The sequence below is a fragment of the Rana temporaria genome, chromosome 1, assembly GCF_905171775.1.
Source record: "Rana temporaria chromosome 1, aRanTem1.1, whole genome shotgun sequence".
Classification (NCBI taxonomy): Eukaryota; Metazoa; Chordata; class Amphibia; order Anura; family Ranidae; genus Rana; species Rana temporaria.
The window spans coordinates 234,844,789-234,865,951 of NC_053489.1; the positions used below are offsets into that span (position 1 = coordinate 234,844,789).

Below are 21,163 nucleotides of genomic sequence, written 5' to 3' on the forward strand. Positions count from 1 at the left end.
TTTTCATATAGATCATGTTTTGTAGGTACAGTTGTGATGCCTGGAATACAAAACTCCTCTAGGACAGAAGAATGCAAACAATAAACTCTACAGAACATTTTACCATTTACATAACTTGAGTGTGGCAGTCATGGGTATTGGCCACATTTTTTCCAGCTAAGGAAATGGAACACTGTATCCTTATTAACAGCAACTCAAAATATTTTTGAAAAAAATGCAACATATAGTAAGAGCTTAAACCAAACCTGATAAATTAGCAAGTAGCAGCAGTGTTTTTCACTTTGCTAATAGTATCAAGATTAATGCCTGTGTGATATGGTCTAGAACTATAATATCAATATTGTCACAGATCCTTCCAGTCAATAGGTGTTTTACCCACACTCTTGAGGTAATCATTTGTTTTAGAGAAGTGATGACAACCAAAATATCCACGGTGTGCAGATAGAGGAGATGGATGGACCGTTTGCAACACAAGATGGCGCTTCTGCAAAACAAAAATCTGTTAGTTATCCATATAAAATGGAATGAGTGTATAGTCTCATTAGTATTTTATAAATGTTCATCTATTTACAACCTCATTTCCAAAAAGAAAAAAAAGTGGAAATGTGTAAAATCTACATAAAAACAACAACAAAAAATACAGAATGTAATGATTTGCAAGTCTCAGAAACCCCATATTTATTCACAATAGAAAAGGTGTCAAATGTTTAAACTGAGAAAATGCACTATTTCAGGAATAAAATAAAGACAATTTTAAAATTGATGGCGGCATCTCGCCTGATAAAGGGTTCTAACTGCTCAACAGTCCTGGGTCTTCCTTGCCATATTTTTCATATCAAGATGCACCAAATATTTGACATTGGTGAAAGGTCTGGACTGCACAGGCCAGTTAAACACCCAAACTCTTCTACTACCAAGCCATGTTGTTGTCATAGATGCAGCATTGTCCTGCATATGCTGCTCTAAAACCCGGAAATAGCTTTCTGCACCGATGGCGTCTTTCCAGATGTGCAAGCTGCCCATTTCATAGGTACCAATGCATGCCCAAGTGTCAGAGATGCAAGCTTCTATCCTCTCCTTTTTAGCCTGGAGGACATGGTGCCTATGGTCGACAAATAGAATGAGAACATTTTGACTCATCTGACTGCAGAACAGTTTTCTACTTTGCAACAGACCATTTTAAAATTAGTTTTGGCCCAAAGACGACGACAGCATTTCTGGATCAGATATGGCAGCTTTTTTACAAGACAGATTTAACTTGCATGGCAAATTTTGTTCACAGGCAGTGATTTTTGGAAGTATTACCAAGCCCATGCAATCATATTAATCACAAAATCATGTGTTTTTAATGCAGTGCCATCTGAGGGCCAGAAGATCACGGGCATCTAATTTTGCTTTTTTGCTCTGTCCCTTGCGCTCAGAGATTTCTCCAGAATTGTGGGATCTTGATAAAATGTATGTTGGGTGATGTACTTAGTCTTTTCAATTTTATGTTTAGAAACAAAATTCTGAAATTGTTGGACCAAATTTTAGATGCAGCTTTTTACAGATTGGTGAACCTCTACTCATTTTTACTTCTGAAACATTCTGACTCTTTAAAATGCCCTTTTTATACCCAGTCATGTAACTGACCAGTTGCCAATTAACCCAATTAGTTGTAAAATGTTCTTTGGGCTCTTCCTGGATAGTACCACTTTGCCAGATTTTTGTGGCCCTGTCCCAACTTTTTTTTAGATGTGTTGCTACCATTTAAGAATTACCTTTATTGTTTTCTTAAAATTATGCATAGTCTCAGTTTAAACATTTTATTTATTACAAGTGCTTATACAGCGCTTAACATATATATTGTACTTTCAGATCAGTCTCTGCCCTCTAGGAGCTTACAATCCAAGGTCCCTAAATCACATTCATACATATACTAGGACCAATGTTGACATTATCCAATTAACCTACCAGTATATTTTTGAGTGTGAGAGGAAACCCACGCAAGCACAGAGAGAACATGCAAACTCCAGGCAGGCATCGTTATGGCTGGGATCTGAACCATCAACCCTGGAGCTGCTAGGCAGAAGTGCTAACCATTTTCAATTGTGATGGACCGTTTATCGGTTAACCGATGAAGCTGACTGATGGTCAGTCGTGCCTACACACCATCGGTTAAAAAAACGATCGTGTCAGAACGCGGTGACGTAAAACACGACGTGCTGAAAAAAACTAAGTTCAATGCTTCCAAGCATGCGTGGATTTTTAACCGATGGTCGTGCCTACCAACGATCGTTTTTTTTCTAATCGGTTAGGAACCCATTGGTTAAATTTAAAACAAGTTGGCTTTTTTTTAACTGATGGATAAATAACCGATGGCGCCCACACACGATCGGTTTGGACCGATGAAAACGGTCCATCAGACCGTTCTCATCGGTTTAACCGATCGTGTGTACGCGGCCTAAGCCCTAAGCCCAAACACTTGTGTCCAGCAACACTAAGCCCCCAAGGTGTCACTCACCATTCCCTCCTACTATGATTTCTTTGTGGTTTCTAGCACAATTAACCTGCACAGAATAAACTTTTTCTTTAAAGATTCTTATCACTGCAATATATCAAAACTTGTTGAATTTCCAGCCTTTCATATTTTAAATTCAAAACCATCCAAAATATGCTACTTGCTTCACGGACACTTACTCTGTCAATACCAATTCCTTTCTTCTGGGCATAAGCTCCCCAAAGCATGAAGACCAAGCCACTAAGGTTCTTGTTCAGCCAAGAAACCACTGAGTCTGTAAACTGCTCCCAGCCTCTGTCTTTATGTGAATTAGCATTGTGTGCTCTAACAGTCAGCACAGCATTTAAAAGGAGAACGCCTGAGATACAAAAAAACAAAACAAAAAAAAAAAATATTATTCTTTTATACTATATAGATATACATATAACAATTTTACATAGTAATTTAATGCAATGAGGCATCTGGTGCAGCTGTGAGTAGTAAACAGTTAGATTCTAGGTTTTGTTAAAGCTTAATAGAACAAGCTGAATTAGGAAGCCGATTTGATTACTATGCACAGCTACACCAGATTTAGTGTGCGCCATTTTTAGCTGTGTCCTGCCCCCCAGCTCCTCCCTCCTGCCATTTCAGCTTTCCTGGATTGAAACGGATGTGTTTGTTTACCTGCCCCGGCCATATATCTCCTCGCTCATGTCCCGGCAGCAAAGTATGTGGGTAGGGGGAGGGTAAGCAGATCCTACAAAGTCCCAATCTTGGTGCTATGACCCTGCTGCAGCAACTGCCATCTCTCTTGCTGGCTGCCTCTTAAAAGCCTCCCCTAAGCTCCTCCTCAACTCTGACATGGCAAAGTGAGGGGAGGCCTGGGAGGAAATGCATCCCATGGCCATCGGCTCATACCTAGACAAATTTCTGTCTCCTTCAATGTGACAGAGAATCGGTTTGTTTCGCCATTTTACTGAAATGTCAGTTTGGTATCTTCAATCTTTTATAGGAAAACCAAGTTTCCTGCAAAACTACACAACAATATGAAATTGAAGAATCACTTCCAACCTTTGGAGGACGGTTTTGCCTAAGGAAATTCTCACTTTCTGTTCTTCGCATGTGTGCTAGATCAAAGATCTAGATGTACATGCGCATATATTATTTTGTATGTTGACAAGTTGACAGTTGCAATTATGCTGCTCTGTACAGTGAAGCAGCTATAATTATTTTACATTTCTGTAAAAATAAAAACATTTGAATCATTCACAGCATTATAAACAATACTACTACTTATAAGCCCTTCTTTAAAGCGACGTTCCACCAAAAAATGGAACTTCCGCTTTCAGTGAAGGTGACCCCCTGACATGCGGATACCCTCTTTTTAGAGGCACTCAGCTCCCACTTCCTCCCGGAGCTCAGGAAGGAAGTTCACCTCTCCCTCCGTGCAATCTTCTCGGACATTGCACAGGTCCAAGAAGATTGCCAGGGCAATCACAGCACGACTCGCACAGTGCGTGACCAGCTATGAAGCCGCAGTCAGAATGCCAACACCATGGAGAGGAGGGGGGAGAGGAGCGGCTTCATTTGCCCACATTGCTGGACCATGGAACAGGTGAGTGTCCGATTATTAAAAGTCAGCAGCTACACGGTTTGTAGCTGCTGAATTTTATATGGGTGGAACTTAAAGCGGGCTTATGTAATGGATAACTAACAAAACTAAACTTTAGCTGTCTTTACCTTGTTTGGCCCACCCAGATAGATCACCATGTCCAGGGTGTTCAAAACCATCAATATCTACTTTAAGCTCCTTGTACATGTTTTCCAAGCTAAAAAGAAAACATTAAAAAGTTTAATCGTATATTACACCAAGGAAAGAAGCTGATTCTAATACGCTTGCCTGCAACTAAGACTTCACAGGATGCAACAAGTTGCCAAAGACGAGAGATGTAAACTTGCATAGGAAAAAAAAGGCACAAAGATTTCCGGTTTCAAAAATATATCTAGCTCAAGTGCTGGTGGGAATGGAAAGAATATGTAAAGACTTGCAGTGCTGCTGGCATACTAAATAAAGTGTAAACTACTGTTACAACCCAACCACTGGACCACAGCCTCCCTCATCTCAGGCCTTGAGCTAGCTGAAGATCCCCAACTTCCCACAGTGCCTCCACGCTCCCACAGTGGCAAGAAGTGCCCCTCATTCTCTCATGATTCCCCAGGCCCCCTAAGGGCCCTCAGTTCCCACAGTGCTTGCTAACCTCCCAACTGTAGCCCTATCTTGCCGCAGAGCCTCCACTCCCACATATTGCCTCCAGAAGTGTTTGTTCCACAGTGCCCTCCAACCTCTTAGAGAGACCCTGAACCCTCAGAAAAGATAGCTGCACAAATTCAGCTTTTATTTATTTTTTGTTAGTCGAGTAGAACTTCAGTTTGAATTAAGTATTCAGAGGTAAAACCCTTGTAGAGATTCTATCTATATCACTGTTGTGTAGGTATCCCCTCACTTCCTGTGCCCATTATAAATGTCGGCTATAAGTAGGAAGCTCTCCAATGAAAAAAAAACAAGCAATAAAACCTGACAGGTGGAAACCTTTCCCCACTATAATTAAAATAAAACCCTACACAATACACATCATTGCTGGTTTTCCTTCTTATCTTGGTGACACAAAATGTATTAAGGAGAACAGATAGCAATGAAAACCTGATCGGACCTAACTCTTCTGCAGACTTGGCAAGAATAAAAAAAAAAAAAAAAAAAAAAAAAAAAGGATCCACTACACTGGTTTGAACCACAAATTCAGGGCAGAACTTAAAATTCTCCAATTTAAATATAAAATGCATCACACTTGTATACAACTGTAAATCTGGGTACCTTGGTGGAGGGGGTACAGGCTTCTGAACGCTAAAGCACAATCCATGAGCCTGGTTGGGGCCATGGTAAGGATCCTGTCCTAAAATTACAACCTTCACCTAGGGAAAAAAAAAAAAAAAAAAACATTAATATAAGAGTTAACGTAGGAGTGCACGCTAGAACTAAGGTTAAAACTGCTCCCACCCTGCTTCTAACACTTATACTAACTACTCTTATAGATGGAAGTTACTTACTGTAACGGTATGGCCGTGGGACCCAGAGGCTCTTGAAGGATGCGGGGTACTCCTGTGTCAGCTTCACCAATGACTCGTGTCTAGGGTCATCCTATGTCCACTAGGGGCATAGGATGACTGAGAACTGATATCATGGATTACATGAGATGGGACAGAAATGATAATTCATGTATTGCAGGATATCTTGAAATATTACAAGTTGTTCATTCTGAACACAACAGGTCAATAGAGTGTCTCCTTCAATGTGGAACATAGACTGTTGAGATGTTAATCACCTCCAGCTACCGGGCTGTAGTGATGAAAGCTTGCTGTGATTGCATTCTATTGTCTATTGTGTTAATTAAGCCTGGCTCCTAAGATATTTCATGGTGTTATGCTAACTAACCCTGTATTGTGTGAAAGTTCTATTGATGCTAATATGTGTTGCGAGTTAACATACTCTAAAGGTCAGACGTCTGACTTATGTTCACTAAAGGAATGTGTATTTTGTAGCAGGTGAGAATAGCTTATCGCGGAATCAGAAAGTCTGTCTAAGATGTGGATTGAGGGGGACTCGTTAGCACCCATTGTGTGATGTTGTGGGTGGAGTGTGTCATTGTCCCTTTTCTTACTGCAGCATGCTTTCTAACTGTATATAAGAAACCTGAGTTTACCATTAAAGTCTATCTGTTTGGAACCAGAGAACAGAGCTGTGTGTCTCGTTATTCTGGGGAAAACCCAATGGGTCCTGTCTGCTGGATTGTGGGGTGTTGGAAGCTGTCTTGGGTTGGTGGAATGGAATATCGTAAGGGCGTTAACCCCTGACCGTTACACTTACATTTACCGATTCTCATCGACCAGCAGACAACAGATGCCCCAGGGGTGAGTCTATAGGGCATTCCATCCATTGTCAGTGAGCTTTCCTGAAGCTGACCGATGGGAATATCACGTGACAAGACCCAAGTGCTCTGAGAATAGGTAAGCATATGAATCTTCCTTTTACAGGGTATTTAGCATAGGAGCCGTTTTAAGCATAATTTATTCTGGCCCAGATTTCTACTTTAAATCTAGCAAAAGTGAATCAGCTGTCTACCTTCTTTAGCACTTTAAGCACATTTCATGCATTTTTATCCAATCTGTAAAATTCCCCCTGATATTTTTGGGCGCGGCTTAGGCGGGCTTATTCTGACCGATTTGCATGTGCTGCCCATAAAAGAGGAAATGGGCATGTATGGGTGGCGACAGATGTGGGGATCAACACAAAAGGATCCAATTACTACAGGCAAGTTTGTGAAAACTACAGGGGTGGAAAGGCCAATCAATTTTCTCAAATGGATACAGCAGCTAGATTGTGCAATTGCCAGTTAAAGTAGCGTGGTGCCGAAACAGCAAGACCTGACCATGAAGGGGGTAAAACCTGCCAAAGCTGAAGTGGTTAAATTGGCACACAATATATACTTACATCTCTAATGTCACACATCTGAGTCCAGGTAAAGACTTGGTGCGGAGGAGGATACACAGTGTATCGATTCCGTTCTCCTGAGATAAAATTTGTCAACTAAACAAGAAGAAAGGGTATTATATATTGTATGTACAGCTCCAAACAACTAGAAGTAGTTTGCAAATAGAATAATTCAATATTTTTTTTTTTTTTGGCTATAGATAGGGCAATGCTTTATTGAATGATCAGACCAAGACATTCACTGCATCTTGAGGAAGTTTTAGCCCTCCACTGACTAAAATATACTAGCTACCAGTTTATCACACAAACGCATACTGTATGTTTTGCATGTTAATTTCAGGTCACTGGCAGCTTTAGCTGCAAACATTTTACTACACAACAATTTACAAACACTTTATGGCTTTTGTTTACCAAAAACAGCAACACACAAAAATTCATAATGACCCATTAGAAATGTGCCATCATTCTCAATAAATAAACCTGCTGAAAATAGTAATTGCTTAAAGCGGAACTATACCACTGATTAAATAATACCAAAATGGTACCCCCAATGTATATACAGGGACTTTTAAGGCAACTAAACAGTTTAAAGTTTTATTAAACAAACATTGTTAAAACTTAACAATGTTTAATAAAACTTTATAAATCTTTAAACTGTTTATTTAGTTGCCTTTAAAGTCATACGTAAACATTGGGGAGGGTACCCTTTCTCTATGGCTCCAATATTTGGGATGTTGGCAAAAACGTATGCCGCGTACACATGTTTTTTTAAATTGGTCATTAAAAACGATAGTGTGTAGGCTCCAGAGATTTTTTCTCAACGTGAAAAATGGGCATTAAAAATTTAAAACCTGCTCTATTTTGTGTGTAGGCTTTAACGACAGGGATAAGAAAAGGGCGCATGCTCAGAAGCAAGTTATGAGAAGGGAAATTTGCATAATCAGCCCAAAAAGTGGCGCCAATCTAATGGAACTTCCCCTTTATAGTGCCGTCGTACGTGTTGTACGGCAGTGCGCTTTGCTCGAGCATTTTTTTTTCACGATCGTGTGTAGGCAAGGTAGGCTTGACAAGAATTGTCGAGAAAAAAAATTGTTTTTCCATGACATAAAAAATGGTCGTGTGTACGCGGCTTTAGGCTCATCTGGGTGGGATCTCAATTTCTCTATACCACTGAATAGATTTTGGCACCCACCTGGCCCTCTTCTGCACCATCTTGAGAACTCCGGTGCAGCTTCAAGATATCTAGGACCTAGCAGAGACTGGTGGCACATGTGCTGCAGGATTTCTGCGTATACACACACACAAACGCTGCCAGCTTCTGGCAGATTGCCAGTGTTTGTGTACAAATTTGCAGCATACGTGCAGCTTGGTAACACACTGCCTCCTGAGATGTAGCATTACCAATAGGAAAAAGGGCCCGGCCTAGGGCAAAAATCCAGAAGTGCAGCTTTACAGCACAACCAGAACAGATACTTTAAAATATAGATTTTGTTTTTAGCTTTCATGCAAGAGGGAGGGGATGGATAAAAGCAAGTTACTTCCACTTTAAGTAGCTGTACATCATTGGTAATGCCACTATGTGGGTTGCACGTGCATCTCTTTAAAATAGGTTACATCCAATCATAATTGGCTATAAAAGAGACAATCATGTGAATTTAATAAGACATGTACTTTTCTTTGAAACTACCTGCACCCAATTCAGGCAAGCATTTGTGCCCGTTTCAAGAACACTAAAGGGACAGTGACATTTTAACTCAAATTCCAACGTTCTTACTACTGCAACTTTAAGAGCCTGTCACTAAGGCAGCAACAGATTCTTAAAGAATTACTGCCAATTCGTAGATTAGGAAACTGGTGAATTAGGACCAGCTCTGAGCTGATGTACACAGGTATGCTAGTACTAGGACACGTAGGACATGTATGTGAGTTCCATAGTTGGTGCGGTTAAGAAAAAAAAAAAAAGACAAAGTCCATCCTGTGTGTGCTTTTATGTTAGTATTACATTGTATATCCCTGTATGTAGTGGTCGTTTAGGTGCCCATCTAAACGTTTTTTAAATTATCGATGCTCCCTGCTGAAACCACTGCCTGTGGAAGAGAATTCCACATCCTTACCCGCTCTTACAGTAAAGAACCCTCTACACAGTTTAAGGTTAAACAGCTTCTCTTCTAATTTTAGTGAATGGCCGAGTGTCTTTTTAAATTCCCTTTCGTGGAAAAGTTTTATCCCTATTGTGGGGTCACCAGGATGGTATTTGTACATTGAAACCATATCCCCTCTTAAGTGTCTCGTCTCCCTTCTATGGACTCTCCAGTTCCAGCACATTCGTCCTGAGGACTGGTGCCCAGAACTGAACGACATACTCTAGAAACGGCCGGACCAGAGTCTTGTGGAGTGGGAGAATGATTGTTTAATCTCTGGAGTTAATCCCCTTTTTAATGCATGCCAATATTCAGTTGGCTTTGCCTGCAGCAGCTTGGCATTGCATGCCATTGCTGAGCCTGTCATCTACTAGGACCCCCAGGTGCTTTTCCAACTTAGACCCCCCCCCCCAGAGGTTCTCCCCCTAGTGAGTAGATTGCGTTCATATTTTTGCCACCCAAATGCATTATTTTACATGTTTCTACATTAAACCTCATTTGCTATGTAGTTTCCCACCCCATTAATTTGTTCAGATCTTCCTGCAGGGTTTCCACATCCTGCAGAGAAATTGTTGCCCTGCTTAGCTTAGAGGCTCTTTACCAAGATCTGTGATGCAGCGTGTCAGACTGAGCGATCGCGGCTTATCCCGCTGGATGTCATAGGACGTCTAGTCAAGATAACTGAACCACCGCCCGGCTGCAATTTTGCTATAGGCCGGGCGGGAAGTGGTTAAGGACCCTCAGGTGCAAGCCATCTGGTCCCGGTGACTTATTAATGTCAAGTTTTTCAAGTCTATTTTTAATTCTATCGTCTGTTAGCCATGAGGGTGCTTCCTGAGATGTGTCATGAGGATAAACAGTGCAGTTTTGGTTACTGAAGCCCCCCCCCCCCCGTCTTCCTTGTGAAGAATAAATTTAATCCCTTTTGCCATCTCTCCAGTCTTAGTAACCAGATTCCCTTCATCATTCTTTATGTGACCAATATGATCTGACCTCCTTTGCTTACTATTTATAGACTTAAAGAATTTCTTGGGATTTTCTTTACTCTCCTGCCCTATGTGCCTTTCGTGTTCTATCTTAGCCGTCCTGATTGCACCCTTACATTTCTTGTTGCATTCTAACGTTTGAATGCGGATGATGATCCCTCAGCCTTGTATTTTTTGAAGGTCATCTGCTTTGCTGCTTTTATATGCATTTTTACGTTGGAGTTAAGCCACCCAGGACTTTTATTGGTCCTTTAAAATTGGATTTCCCATTGGGAAATAAATATTTGAGAATACTACCTTGGAGGTCCTTTTCCTCAATTTAGCTCCCGAGTTCCTAAAATAGTTTTTTTTAGGACACTACATCTTCCACTGACTGTCATTGTTGCCAAGGTGCACCATGACAGTCGGCTCTTCCCCCAGCCCCTTCCAGTAATCTATCCAGCAGATCCCTGATGTGTCGAACCCCAGTGCCTGGTAGACAACATACAGTTTGGCGCTTCAGGTCTTTGTGACAGATTGCCCTCTCTGTTTTTCTAAGAACTGAGTCCCCTACCGCTAGAAACTGTTTTCTTTCCCTTGGCTTTACTCCAACCCTCATTGGAAGAGTTATTCCTCTGACAGCTAGAGGCATCACTCTGCTCCAGCAATGCTGGTCCCGACTGATTTCACCAATGTCACGCAACGGGCATACTTATTGGGATGTACCAGCCTCCCTGGCACTTTCCCTTCCTGATTGTCACCCATCTACTCTGGTGCCTGCCCCTTTTCATCTCCCCCACCTCTGTGCTGGCCCCTGCCTGGTACGATGCCAACTCTCCTTTAGTATGGAGAGTCTCAGTGTTGACAGTTGCTTCCCTAGATTCAGAACATGAAAACGTGCTTACATTTTGCACAGCAGTATTTGCCCTCGGATGATCATGGAAGGCATACATGTTGCAAGATGTACACCAATTTGCATCGCCACACCTGCTGGGCATTGTACCTACTACTTTAATGGGAATTATACTCTGTCCAAATGAACAACTAGTTTCCTGACACTAATTCCCAACAATACACAGGCACTCACACTACACCATAAATAGAAGCAAAAAGGTATGGACAGCCGCATTCCGATAAATGTAAAAAACAATAAAAGCCTTTAATCCAGTAAAAAAAAAAACACTGCACAAACAGAGAAACAGCAAACGGTGGGATAATATAGCTGACGCGTTTCACATTGTTATACAATGCTTAGTCATACTCACACTACACCAGGCATGCCCAACCTTTTGAAGAGCAAGAGCCACTTAAGCAACTTGGTAACCAGTTGAGGGCCACAATGAGCGAAGCGGGTGGATGACAGGTTATGGCTACGCAATAGGCCCTCCCATCTGCCCAGACGAAAGAGGACGGATTACCTTCTGTTTTTCTGACTGGAGGTAGGCGGGCGTAAACAGACATCTGTCGATCTATAGAGTTGAATCGAGGGTCCCATTTGGTTGGGCTGATCATGTGAAAAGGGCCTAAGACTGCTTTCACACCGATGTTCTGCGGTTTACCCACACCGTGGTGCAACATAGTGCACCTGTGTCAAACCTGTGGGTTAGCTGAACTTTGCCATAGACCTCACCTGTGGCAAAAGCCGACGCTGTGGAGGAAGCATTGGCTTATGGGGCTCTGCTCCGCAGCCACTTCCTTCCTCAACCACCAGCTTTATTCACAACACCAATGCTGTGGTATGGCGGGTCGGCAACCTGCTAGCTGGGCTTGCCAACCCACCATTCCAGAGCAGGAGGTCGCGGGCCACCCCTGCACTACACAATACATCTTTCCACACAGTACTGTATCCCTGGACCCAGTCAGCTAAATGTAAACAAAGGGGGCTGGGGATAGCATGATGCCATTACCTAAATACGCACTACCGATACGCTCAGGTGCGAATGCAGCCTTACCAAATAAATAAAATCTAGAAACTCCTTTGTTTTTATTGCATTAACTCTTGTTTTGCTGGTCCTTTTACCTTTATAAAATAAGGTTTGGAGAACTCGGAAAGCAGCTCTTGCTTCCAGCTCTCCCCGAATCCCTCCGGCGCATGGCGGGCTGCGAGTTTCTGGAGCGCGGCCGCTTTATTCTTCTGAATGCGGTCTAGCTGTTCAGGGCTCAACGGAGGAGAGGTTATTTTTGGCTGGTTTTCCTCATCTTCTTGCCTTGTCTTTTTAACAGGAGTGGTCTGAGGAGAATAATCAGAGAACGGTTGAGTGATGCAGAACTGGAATCTAAACAGACAATGTCTGACTCCCCTAGAACCACATAAAATCATCATGTAGCTTTAACAGGATTCAAACAACTCAGCTGCCTACACTTCTAGCTCGATGTTTGCATTAGAAGACATAATCGAATCAGCATGTAGTGCGCTGTTTCCACGCCCCCTGCATCACGTAGTTTCCCAGTTCCGGGTTTCAGACGTACATGCTGGATTTTCGCGCTAAAACGAGGTCAGCACTGGCTTCGCCCCTCTCAGACTCCTGCATTCCGATTGGCTGCTAAGCCACTGGAACGAGGCGTGAGGCGCACAGGAGAGCACGCTGTATTCTTCCAATACTAGTAAGAAGGTTAATGTTCTCTACACTCCACGCTGTACTATTATGTGACATACCGCTCCCCCTCCCCGTACAATTTCTACGACTCATACGTAAACTTTCAATGTCTATGTGGGGTCTAGTCACCCCTGCCAAGCAGGAAGTAGTATGCAGTACCATACCTCGCCGCTCTGTAGTTTCTTGATGTCTCCCCGGTCAGCATCCTCTCCCGGCCAGGCCTCCGAGGAAGAGCGCTTCTTAGAGACCGGGGTGAAAAAGGCGTTGATGGTTTTCTGCCCGAGCATTGCCGCTCCTGCCGGGATTCTGTGTGTTCCTCACTGGCTCGAAATTTGGCGCCAAAATTCGCTGCCTCTGTCCTGCCTTCTAAGAGGAGGATCCACCTGGACGGGTTACCATAGTTACCGCCTAATCTAACCTCCCTCAGTCACTGAAAGAAGAGGGTGACAGGCAGCACTGTGCAATCTAAGAGGGGGGAGACTCAAAGAAAGTGAGTGGCCCATGCAACCTGGGGCACAGCTCTCTGGGTTGAAAGTATTGCCCATGGCAACAGGTTTTATCCCCTTTCCACCTGCCTAATCTTAGACAACCCCCCCCCCCCCCCATCCCATTTTCTTTTATCTATGCTAATTGGTTACAGCAATAAAACCCAACAGGGTATATGATCTATTATAGGTACTCATATTGATTACCTATATACTAGTGGTTCCCTCCCCCAACATCCCCTATATCTTTATATCCAAGGTGAAAGCGCATTCATCTGCCAGTGGCTCTGTGTGCAAGACGGGATTAATCACTTATCTGAGCCCTTTTGTGCACTTGGAATATACCTAGCTTATTTTTCCACTTGCCTACTGGGCACTTTTACCCCCTTCCAGCCCAGGCCTATTTTCAGCATTCTAACACTTTGACAATTGATGAGGTGGCGCTGATGAGGCAGCACGGATATGTGGCACCAATAAACACTGATCGGCAGCACTGGTGGGACTGCACTGATAATCAGCACACTGATAATCCATGCCCTGATTATCGGTGCCAATATCCCTTTAATATAAGTCAGTTATCGGCTTTCTTCTCTTCTCACACTCAGCGTGAGGAAAGAAAAGCAGATAACCAGCTTGTGTTTACATCCTGTGATCAACTGTCATTGGCTGACAGCAGATCACGTGGTAAAGGGCCGCGGTGATTGGCCATTTACCTTAATCTGTGATCAGCCGAGTCCGAAGGACTCAGCGATCACAAAGCAAACTAAGCCTGCACTGTAGTCGTCTATTGGCTATAGTGCAGGTAGGAAGTAGGGGCTGTGCTCACATTGCAAGGGGAACAATAATGGTATTTACTTACCCATTAATTTATTTGCCCTGAGCTAGGCTTTAAAGAATAAGTTCACCTTTCTGAACATGTTTCATCCATATTTAGACCCCCTCATCAGACCCCATTGCCCCGTCTCCTCATAGCTGGATTTAGTCCGTAATCCCTCCCATAGCTAGTTAATTGACAGGCTCATTTATACGTCTGCATTTCGTGACCTAGCACGCTTCCTGAGGACATGCAATACGAAACAGCTGTCGAGGCTTCACTAGGTCACGCACCAAACGTAACCTCCGGTCCCGCTGGCTCACCCCCATCACAGGGGGAACGCACGCCAGGATACCTCCACTCGGGGGTTCATTGCCACTTTCGAGATCGCCATCCAGCCTCAGTGCCGGGTCACTTGGCAACCTATAATGTGTAAGCAGCCATTTGGCTTTTATTTGTACATTGTTTTTAACCTATTAAACAGGATTACACTATTTGCCGTTTACCTTCCTTTTCATATCCCGATCTGAGCCCATTCGTGAGGCAGGGGTTCGAGTCCATCCGCACAGTCTATTTCCATCCATGTCAGCAACATATTGTACTACAAGCGCACTTTTTAAATAAAAGGGTCATTGCTCTCTGGTAAGCTGCCATCTTACTTTGAGCACGTTTCGGTGTTATTTGTTTTTTGGTGAAGGTGAACATAGCAAGACACCCCTTTTGGGTTTTGATTTCTACAGGACATTTTTTTCAGATCACATCACTGCGAGTGTTATTGTTCACTATTTGCCATTTATTCGGGGGATTGATATTAAGACTCAAGTCACAAGTTTTTTTGCTTTGGATATATTATTTAATATTTTTCAAGTGATCACATTCACTGATTTGCCTACTGCCTATTATTACAGGTCTGGTTTCAGTTCCGGAACGTGGGGACTATCACATTTGTGACTATTTTTATTGATTTATGTTTATACATTATTTTGCACTTTGATTTTTTTGTGCAATGGTTTCACTTTGTGTATTTCCAGATCTTAATAGTATATTAAGTGCATCACTACACTGTATATATCTAAGGCCTATCAACATTTCTGTTTTTAGGCAGGCTGGTGTTTGTTTATTTTATATATGTGTTTTTAATTATTATGTTATTTAATTAGTACATTATCTAATCAGCGCTCCCACTAATATATATATTATTTATATATATATATATATAAAATTTTTTTCACCATTTGTTCCTTCCATTGGAACATCTGATCCTCTGTTACTGACTGCTGAACCTGACTCTGCCTGAACGCTGCCCGTACTGACCCCTGGCTTGCCTTTGGACTATTCTTCTGCCTTATTGCCTAAATCATCTGCTTTGCTGTTATCAACCCTGGCCTACCACCTGACTATTCCGTTGCCTGCCATCTGTGTCTTGATCTGCTCGAACGTTGCCAACCCGGACTGTCTGACCTTGTCTGGACCTGCATCTGCACCCACTGATGCCTGCTTCTGGCCTGGTCCTTCCACCTGTGTGCTTCTCTCCAGTCTCCTCTGCATGTCACAATGCAGATATGCATCTGATGGCAGATGGCAGAAGACTTTACGGGCACTCATGCCACTCTGCGCTTTGGCAATCCCCTGTTGCCTTACCAGGACTTCTGAGCTAGAGCGGTAAGAGAGTCCTATTCCTATACTTTAGGCTCCATCTGCAGGTACGTGAATTTGATAAACGCTACACACGTACAAAAATGTCTTATACGAGCATTTAGTTTCAGCTTAAAGAACTGGCATTTTTTTTAAGCCCAGTGTGCATTGACCCTTAAAAGATGGCGTCAATCCCCTCTCAGGTAGCTGTCCTGGATGATTCCCAGAAACACAGTTCCCAGTGAACCATGGTTTTTGAATATCTTCCAATCTTTATTAATTTTATAAACCCAATGTAAAGAATTTCTATATCGCAATATTATTATTTTTCCTCTGTGTAGTATAAGATTATTTCCTTTTGTATTTAAAAACAATGATTTATCAGATTTTTGTTTTTATTTTAGGCCTATCTAAACTGAAACACAAAATGCCGTTCTAAGTGGATGCTTTGTGGCTTTTTTATGGATAAATTTGTAGTTAAAAAAGCTCCATGTTCTAGAAAAAGGGGTCATATGGAAGAATGTTCAGAACCCTCAGATCCTGGTTCTTCTGAGAAAGGCCTGGTAAAGAAGAATAAAAATGACGTGTCTGATTCTTTACTGGAGCAATGCTATGCTTGGAAAAGGATAAGAGCAGCTAACCTGAGCTGTGATTATACTATTTTCTTCACTAAGATAGAAGCAAATGAGATCTTTCAGCAGCTGGAACAGGAAATAGTATATTTTTCAGGTATGTACTTACAGTGAATATTTCTATGGGCACATTTAAAACCAAACTTGTGAATGTGTAAAATGTATTCTTTGTAAAGATTTAAAATATACTTAGTTGTTACTCCTCTACTTGGTTTGGGCAGGTTTTTTTTCATTTGTATTCAGAACTGAGTGCTACAAGGCAAGGCTCATATGGGTGGCAAAAACAGGCAGTTAATCCATGTTTTTACTAAAAATCCTCAACAATAAAGAATATATTATTTTTAGTTATTACATGTGTTAAGGGGATAGGGGACTTTCAAACCATGTCAAATATAGGGTAAGGCAAAGAAATCACATATGGCAATACCACATCCCAATGATTAATGAGAACAATAAATAGAGAATTTATGGGTGTTCAAATAACAAGGGTGTAAAGACACAAATACAATAAGGTAAAATTTGGATAATTTATTACAAAGATAAAAAACACAAGGAAAGTATACCACTCATATCAAGAATTAGCAGCTCCAAAAGCACAGACGACACTCAACATGTTTTGCTTTTTTGAAGCTTCTTCAGGAGATTCTGGTGTAGTGCGTAACATGCTAAGGATGACATGAAAGACATGAATGAAACCTTGTGTTGATTGTTTTGTACAACAAGAAAAAACAACCAAATAAAAGTTGTTGGCTTAAAGGGTCACTAAAGGAATAATTTTTTTTTGCTAAATAGCTTCCTTTACCTTGCTGCAGTCTTGGTTTCATGTCCTCATTGTTTGTTTTTGCTTTGATGTTGCTGTAAATCCTCTCTGTTTTGGACACTTCCTGGTTGCCTGTTTCCTGATAACCACAGTACTGGGAGATTTCTCACGGTGGTCACTAATCAAGGAGGTGTGATTACTGTGTGTAAAACGAAACTGGATTGGTGCTGAGGAGTTTTAGACAAAGTATCACTGCTCTCTATTGGCTGACTGCCCTCTAGTGGCTCTCTGTACATCAGAGAACCAGCAAACAACAGCAAAAACGAAACTACACTGCAGGCACATTATATTATTGTTTTTTTTATCTATTTTTAATCATTTTTAAAAGGAATCAGTTAACTATTATGTCTCTATGCCCTGTAAACAGTCATTTCAGCTAAAAAATTTTTTTCCTTTAGTGACCCTTTAACAATATGCAAATAATCAAAGAGAAAAAGATAATTAGTCAAAATTGATGATTCGATTATCCTATATGGTCGCAGGAGGAAGACAATTTGTATATAGAAAATGCCTGGGAAGGGGAACAGAGGGGATATTTTGAAAAAGATAGTAACAAGTGGTGGTAACTAGTTGTTTGTAACCAGAGACCATTCAACAATTGTTAAAAAAGAGTTGTATACATATCATCGTATGAAATTACCTAGATAGATCCTTGGGAGGTTGAATCGATATTGGTATCCTGCTGGTCAGAAGTCCAAACCAGCATGTGGTTGCATATGAAGGAATCTTAAATCAGCTACAGTGTATAAATATACACAGCTGAATCCCTTTCTGGTGACTTTTTTTTTTTAAATATTGCTCCCATGGGGAGGATCTGAAAAATCCAAAGAGAAAAACCTAACTCGGTGTCTCAATCAAGAAAATGGTGTAAAGTAGCTGGATCTGCTGTGGCAAGATTGAAAGCAAATAGAGGGAAGGACTGGTCTAGATCAGGGAGCAAAGCTGTATAGAGAGAGGTGGGAGAGATGTTCACTCTCCCACTCACTGGGCACTTATGACAGATGTTTGCGGCGCACGGCCGCATTTATTTATTTCTCCTGTCCCGTCGGCGTCTGACGTCACCGACGGAGGCCCTTTACCACGTGATCGCACGCGAGTAGAGGAGAGCTGATCCTTTGTTCTTTGTTCTGGCCATCCACACTGGACCACCAGGTATGCCCCCCCTAGACCACCAGGGAAATGCAAATCTGTGCCCAATCAGTGCCCACTCAGAATGCCTGCCAGTGCCACCAGGGATGCCTATCGGTGTCGCTTATCAGTGCCGCCTATTGGTGCCCAGCAGTGCCACCCATAAGTACCCATCTTTGCAGCCTTTCAGTGCCCATCCGTGTCGCCCAGTGCGGGGGGGGGGGCGGCAAGTACCTGGTATTGAAGTGGTTAAACCACAGAATATTCAAGTTCTTGCATTGGACCCCTATTCCCTTAGACCCCCCCCCCTTCTCCCCCCTTCCTTTCCCTGTCCGACTTAGATTCCACTTAAAGGCAGCAATGAGGGACTAACCCTCAGCTTCGAATATGTTGCTTAGCACTACTTGTTTGACACTAACCTCCTGTTTACTGTTTTTGACTAAAGTTTTGTTACGATGAACTGATACTACTTTCTTCAAATGTTATTGATGAGACATCCCTTTTCTTTCCTGTTTGTTTATATAATGCTATGAGTAAGCTTCCAATTACGATGTGAAATGTGTCAGAACGTTTTCGTCCCTGGATGAGTTTGCATCGTTTGGATTTTATCTTTTGTCATTTTCGTATTAAATTTGCTTTAACAGAGAGCGGCAGTCCAGGATGGTTTCCTTTCTCCATGGATCAGTGCAGAGCCAGCACCTGCTTTAGTCCATTTTGCTGGGGAACTGAGGCCTTGAACATTAAAGGGGTTGTAAAGGTTCGTCTTTTATTTTCTAAACAGGTTCCTTTAAGCTAGTGCATTGTTGGTTTACTTACCTTTTCCTTCCATTTCTCTTCTAAATGTTTATTTTCTTTGTTTGAATTTCTCACTTCCTGTTTCTCCTCAGTAAGCTTTCCACCATCATCCGAGCGGTGGAAAGTCATTTAGAACAGCTTACTGAACACCTTACTGAGGAGAAACAGGAAGTGAGAAATTCAGACAAAGAAAAAAAAACATTTAGAAGGGAAATCAAAGGAAAAGGTAAGTGAACCAACAATGCACTAGCTTAAAGGAACCTATTTAGAAAATAAAAACGAACCTTCACAACCCCTTTAAGCGTCGGGACATTAAGGGAGGCCATCTTTGGGATCAAAGGTATTACGGTTTGACCCCCTTGTAACCTTGAGGCAGGAGGGTGCCTCTCTGGGGGGGGGATTAAAGTGGGAGGAAGAGATAGGGGTGGTAGAGGTTTTAGATAGGGGGGTGACGGTAAGCAGGGCCGGCCTTAGGCCTTTAGGCGCCCTGTGCGAGAAAGCTTTACAGCGCCCCCTAGTGACCACGCCCCTCAGTAACCACGCCCCTTGGTAACCACGCCCCTCGGTAACCATACCCATTTCTCCAATACCGGCTCCATTTAAAGCCTTCCATTCCGTTAAGTTCCCAACAAAAAGATTACAAGCTATAATAAAAATACAACTTTTATTCACACGCTATAATAACGCCACATATACTGTATATCACACGGTATAATAACGCCACATATAAAGTAAATCACACGCTATAATAACGCCACATATACTGTATATCACACTCTATAATAACGCCACATATAAAGTAAATCACATGGTATAATACCACTACCTGTAAATTTACTATGAAATATCAAACATAATTACAATAAAGTATTTTTTAACTTTTGCATTTACAGTTCCTTTAAGAAACACCCTATTTAAAAAAGAAAATACAAAACAGACATTAAGCAGTACACTGCACTTATAAAAAAAGAATTTACTTACAGAAAAAAGTTTTCACATCCGCTGCCTGCTTCTGTGGATTTTTGCCCTCCTTTGTCTTTTCAGTGCGCATTGCATATGAGCTCCTCATAGCAAGGCAAGGACAGCGGCAATGCCGTCTTTCCGGCAGAATCCGCCTGTGGCCTGCCAGGTGTACCTAGAGCATTTGGCAACTGGGGCAGATCCTATATCTGCCCCCCCCCCCATAAAATGTAAAAACACCCCACTGTGCCCCCTGCATCCTTCAATATCTCTGTCACTACTGTGTACCCTCTCTCCACAACTGCACCAATGGACCTCTCTACATTACACAGCACCCTGCACCTCTGGACCCCTTTACATTACACAGCACCTTGCACCTCTGGACCCCTTTACATTACACAGCACCCTGCACCTCTGGACCCCTTTACATTACACAGCCCCCTGCACCTCTGGACCCCTTTACATTACACAGCACCTCTGGGCCCCTTTACACTACACAGCACCCTGCACCTCTGGACCCCTTTACATTACACAGCCCCCTGCACCTCTGGACCCCTTTACATTACACAGCACCTCTGGGCCCCTTTACACTACACAGCACCCTGCACCTCTGGACCCCTTTACATTACACAGCCCCCTGCACCTCTGGACCCCTTTACATTACACAGCACCTCTGGGCCCCTTTACATTACACAGCACCCTGCACCTCTGGGCCCCTTTACATTACACAACACCCTGCACCTCTGGACCCCTTTACATTACACAGCCCCTGCACCTCTGGGCCCCTTTACATTACACAACACCCTGCACCTCTGGACCCCTTTACATTACACAGCCCCTGCACCTCTGGACCCCTTTACATTACACAGCACTTCTGGGCCCCTTTACATTACACAGCACCCTGCACCTCTGGACCCCTTTACATTATACAGCACCCTGCACCTCTGGGCGCCTTTACATTACACAGCACCCTGCACCTCTGGACCCCATTACATTACACAGCACCTTTGGGGCCCCATTACATTACAAAGCCCCCTGCACATTACATAGCACCTCTGGATGGACCCCTTTACATTACACGGCACCTTGCACCACTGGGCCCCTTACATTACACAGCACCCCACAGCTCTGGACCCCTTTACATTACACAGCACCCTGCATCTCTG

At 42.6% G+C, this 21,163-nt stretch overlaps 2 protein-coding genes across 5 annotated transcripts in view; one reads left to right on the forward strand and one right to left on the reverse strand.

The window, feature by feature from the left end:
• Positions 1–13,099, reverse strand: UNG (uracil DNA glycosylase). Its single transcript, XM_040351872.1, has 7 exons — positions 12,893–13,099; positions 12,152–12,361; positions 7,026–7,121; positions 5,352–5,449; positions 4,220–4,308; positions 2,680–2,858; positions 1–484 (listed from the first exon to the last, which is right to left on the reverse strand). The coding sequence occupies exons 1-7, from the start codon at positions 13,013–13,015 to the stop codon at positions 344–346; spliced, it is 936 nt and encodes a 311-aa protein (XP_040207806.1). The 5' UTR covers positions 13,016–13,099; the 3' UTR covers positions 1–343.
• ALKBH2 (alkB homolog 2, alpha-ketoglutarate dependent dioxygenase) overlaps positions 12,575–21,163 on the forward strand; it is a 15,512-nt gene continuing 6,923 nt past the window's right edge. The window contains exons 1-2 of one of the 4 annotated variants that reach the window (XM_040351875.1): positions 12,575–12,743; positions 16,067–16,391. In XM_040351875.1, coding sequence (XP_040207809.1) covers positions 16,106–16,391 — 286 coding nt within the window. In that variant the 5' untranslated portion in view covers positions 12,575–12,743; positions 16,067–16,105. Of the gene's footprint in view, positions 12,744–13,128; positions 13,219–14,053; positions 14,460–16,066; positions 16,392–21,163 lie in introns of those variants that run through there. The other 3 variants (XM_040351873.1, XM_040351874.1, XM_040351876.1) reach the window with 3 other exon arrangements.

Bases quoted from the DNA above. Each gene is read 5' to 3' on its own strand.
- UNG (XM_040351872.1), bottom strand. From the start codon at position 13,015: ATGCTCGGGCAGAAAACCATCAACGCCTTTTTCACCCCGGTCTCTAAG. The intron at 7,122-12,151 runs GTAAAAGGACCA...CTTCTTGTTTAG, and splicing joins CCAAACCTTATTTTATAAAG to TTGACAAATTTTATCTCAGG. The intron at 4,309-5,351 runs GTACCCAGATTT...TTTTCTTTTTAG, and splicing joins CCTGTACCCCCTCCACCAAG to CTTGGAAAACATGTACAAGG.